At 43.2% G+C, this 4,084-nt stretch overlaps 1 protein-coding gene across 2 annotated transcripts; it reads left to right on the forward strand.

Moving 5' to 3' along the window:
* The first annotated feature begins 416 nt into the window (after positions 1-416).
* Positions 417-3,055, forward strand: KCNA2 (potassium voltage-gated channel subfamily A member 2). Of its 2 annotated transcripts, none has more exons than XM_054024673.1 (2): positions 417-486; positions 1,145-3,055. In XM_054024673.1, the coding sequence occupies exon 2, from the start codon at positions 1,310-1,312 to the stop codon at positions 2,804-2,806; it is 1,497 nt and encodes a 498-aa protein (XP_053880648.1). In that variant the 5' UTR covers positions 417-486; positions 1,145-1,309; the 3' UTR covers positions 2,807-3,055. The 2 variants fall into 2 exon arrangements, with proteins under 2 accessions (XP_053880648.1, XP_053880647.1); XM_054024672.1 differs by having other exon boundaries at positions 435-486; positions 1,148-3,055.
* The last annotated feature ends 1,029 nt before the right edge of the window (positions 3,056-4,084 follow it).

Here is a 4,084-nt window from a genome sequence, read left to right on the forward strand (position 1 = left end):
GCAGTATGGGGCAGTGAGGAATTATAAAACAGCATGCAGGAGGAAAAGGGCTGCCTCTAGGAACTGGGTCTTTTGCAGATGCCGCTTTAAAGCACCCACCAGCTCTTTACCGTACTGCTGTTTTTTCCAGGCAACGCCACACCTCCCGAGGACACTGGGGACATCAGGTTTTTTGCTGAGCTTAGCATCTTTCCACCATCATAGAGAAAGCTTCAGATAGACACTGATCTGCCCTGAAGTAAAGAGCTGCAACAGCCATCAAGAGGCTTTTCCTCCTTTGCCTGTCCAATCCCACCCCATTACCAGACCTAACCTGCACAATCTGGAGAGCTAACCCCCCCCCACCCTTCCTACGATGACTCACCATTATTTTGAACTTTGAAGAGAGGAACTTATGGGGATCTTGGAAGCCTGTATCTCTCTCTAGGATTTCCCCAGAGTCAATTAATCTGTGTCACTAAGAGACACTGAGATTTGCTTCTCCAGGTAATGCGATTTGTTTTCTGTACGCAGTGGTCGTTTGCAAAGAAGGAGGGGAGAGGAGCCACAGAAAAAAAATCTCGAGGATGGGAAATGCAGTAGTCAAACTGTCAGCTAGCACAGGTGTTTGCAAATTAACTAGCCGCAAAAAAATAAACCAAACCATTTGGCTGTAAAGCCTAAAGAGAGAGAGAAAAATTATCATAGGGAAGCATGTTGGCTTGCAATTTTATTTCCAGTGCAAAAGAACGGTGAACGTGTTTAACTTTAAGTTGGAGACATTAATGTGCTCCTTTAGGTTAACACTGAATTGCCTGCTATTGCATGGTTGATTTCTAACCCTTAAGTGCATGAGCAGAATCTATTGATATCATATTCATTTTCACTGGCATCCAGAGTTTAGTCCCTTGAATAGAAAAGAATTCAGTGGTTTTTTCTTGTATTTTTTTTAAAAAAAATTGGTTTTGCCAATGCAAATGTTTCCCTCGTTTTCATTAGAAAGGTTTCCTCAAGTGCTTTTTCATCAGCACCGGATATTGGGACCGGAGTTTTCAAACTCTGCACCAAGAAAGCAAATTAAAAATCAGCTGAGGAATATGCTGTATATTCTGCCAGGTGCAGGTTCCTAATACACACAACTTTATTTCGTCTCTCTCTTTCTCAGCAGGCTAAAATATTTCCCCCTCCCCGATCATCCCTCTGCATTTTCATGAGCCACTTCCAAACCTACGAACTTGTCCTTTCCCAGGAGAGTAACCTTCCCCTGAACCTGATCCCAGCACCGGGCAGCCGGAAGAGTTTAGATTAAGGATTGCTTTTAAACCTAAATATGACAGTTGCTACTGGAGACCCCACAGATGAAGCGGCAGCTTTGGCAGGTCATCCTCAGGACACCTATAACCCTGAAACCGATCATGAATGCTGTGAGAGGGTGGTCATTAACATCTCGGGGCTGCGGTTTGAAACACAACTCAAGACGCTAGCTCAGTTTCCAGAGACCTTGCTAGGGGACCCTAAAAAGAGAATGAGATATTTCGATCCTCTCCGGAATGAATATTTCTTTGACCGAAACAGACCCAGCTTTGATGCTATTTTGTACTACTACCAATCGGGTGGCAGGTTAAGGAGGCCTGTCAACGTGCCCTTAGACATCTTCTCGGAGGAGATCAGGTTTTATGAACTCGGGGAAGAAGCCATGGAGATGTTCCGAGAGGATGAAGGATACATTAAGGAAGAAGAAAGGCCTTTACCGGAGAACGAATTTCAGAGACAAGTGTGGCTGCTCTTTGAGTATCCAGAAAGCTCAGGGCCCGCCAGGATTATAGCTATTGTCTCTGTCATGGTGATTCTAATCTCCATTGTGAGCTTTTGCCTGGAAACACTGCCTGTTTTTCGGGATGACGAAGACCTGCATGGTGGTGGGATGAGCCATCACCCCTACTCCAACAGTACCATGAGCTATCAGCAGTCGACCTCTTTCACAGACCCTTTCTTTATAGTAGAGACCCTTTGCATCATTTGGTTCTCCTTCGAGTTCTTGGTAAGGTTTTTCGCCTGCCCCAGCAAGGCTGGGTTTTTTACCAACATCATGAACATTATTGACATTGTAGCTATCATCCCGTATTTCATCACTCTAGGGACCGAACTGGCTGAGAAACCAGAGGATGGCCAGCAAGGCCAACAGGCCATGTCTCTGGCCATCCTTCGAGTCATCCGCTTGGTGAGAGTTTTTAGGATCTTCAAACTGTCCAGGCACTCCAAAGGGCTGCAGATCCTGGGGCAGACACTCAAGGCCAGCATGAGGGAACTAGGTCTCTTGATATTTTTCCTCTTCATTGGCGTCATCCTCTTCTCCAGCGCCGTCTACTTCGCAGAGGCTGATGAGAGCGAGTCTCAGTTTCCCAGCATCCCAGATGCGTTCTGGTGGGCTGTGGTTTCCATGACCACAGTTGGCTATGGAGACATGGTCCCCACGACCATCGGTGGGAAAATAGTGGGCTCCTTATGCGCCATTGCAGGTGTATTAACGATTGCCTTACCAGTACCAGTCATAGTGTCCAACTTCAACTACTTCTATCACCGCGAGACGGAAGGAGAGGAGCAAGCCCAATATTTGCAAGTGACCAGCTGCCCAAAGATCCCTTCTTCCCCTGACCTAAAGAAAAGCAGAAGTGCCTCCACTATTAGTAAGTCTGATTATATGGAGATACAGGAAGGTGTAAATAATAGTAATGAGGACTTTAGAGAGGAGAACTTGAAGACAGCCAATTGCACCGTGGCTAACACAAATTACGTTAATATCACCAAAATGCTAACTGATGTGTAGTCCTGAAAACCTGTTAACATATTTAAAGCTGAAGTTGAACAATTGCAGATATTGCATAATACCCTGCATTGTAGTTAAAACAGTATGTTCTACAGCGTGCATTTGGTTCTGCATGGGAAGCAATAGTTGTGTAAGTGACTTTCTAAACTTCTTATTTAGACACTGAATAAGCTTTCTTGCAAAAATTGTTTTTTTACATCACAGGTTTATGGGTTTCCAGAGACATAGAGCATGTAGGCATTCAAAACAAAATTATATCACTTGCAATCCCAAGGATATTGAACAAAAAAGTCATTCGAGAAACCTCATGTAAACAACAGTACCTACAAATGTCAAGCAGAAAAAGTGTTTCACTGCACTCGACACATACAAAAATATATCCCAAGGAAATAGCACACATCTAGCTTCCAAGCGTATGGATTCATAATGAAAAGGTCATGCATAGTTTAATTAAAGGAACATACATCCAGGCGTCCAAATTACTTTAAGGCTCAGATTTCTGCCTTGGAAATGCCAACCAAGAATACATCATGCAGGCTTGTGTTTCATAACTGAAAATGCTGCATGCTGCAATGGTTTCATCCACTGCAGTATGTCAGTGTGAGACCTAGGGGAGAGAGAATTAGCATGACAGAACACTATTTATTAAGTCTTAAATTTTCTATGCCGGCGATAGGAAGGGACACATAAACAAATCAAGAGCCTGCTTTTTATTTGGGTTTTTTTTTTAGATGACACTTCCATCTTCACTATCTCCAGGGTCACCAAAGACACATCCACTGACACATTCAAAATGAGTTGAAAAAGCATCTTTTTTTAGAATACTGGAGCAAACTATGCTGTGGCCTATAATATATTTATACTGCAGTGAAATTTAATCAGTAATACAGTACTGCTGCATGGATATTTGTTGCATGACAATATTGAATACACATACAAATATATTTTTTCTTAGTAGACTATACAGTATTCATGTTTATAGTGTTTATAGATTCTCCGATGACTTGAAGGAGATTCATGGAAGTAAAAAGAAAAACAAGGCTGGATTAGGGCAAGGCATGGGCTGACTAAATTTGAGAAGCAAGGCAAAGCTTTCTGGGTGCTTCCTGGTAGTCACTGAAACGGAGCAAAGAATTGTACAAGTGAAGGAAGGTGAGCTGAAAGTTAAGCACCTGTGCTCATCACGTGGGGAGGAACTAGTAATTAATCTTGGTGTTACAAGCAGAATTCCACGGCTGACCAGAGATGGTACAAAGGACAGGTGGCATTGTGTGTTAA

This window comes from Malaclemys terrapin, chromosome 4 (assembly GCF_027887155.1).
Source record: "Malaclemys terrapin pileata isolate rMalTer1 chromosome 4, rMalTer1.hap1, whole genome shotgun sequence".
In the NCBI taxonomy this organism is placed as follows: Eukaryota; Metazoa; Chordata; order Testudines; family Emydidae; genus Malaclemys; species Malaclemys terrapin.

Coding starts and splice junctions, on each gene's coding strand:
- KCNA2 (XM_054024673.1), top strand. CDS start 1,310: ATGACAGTTGCTACTGGAGACCCCACAGATGAAGCGGCAGCTTTGGCA.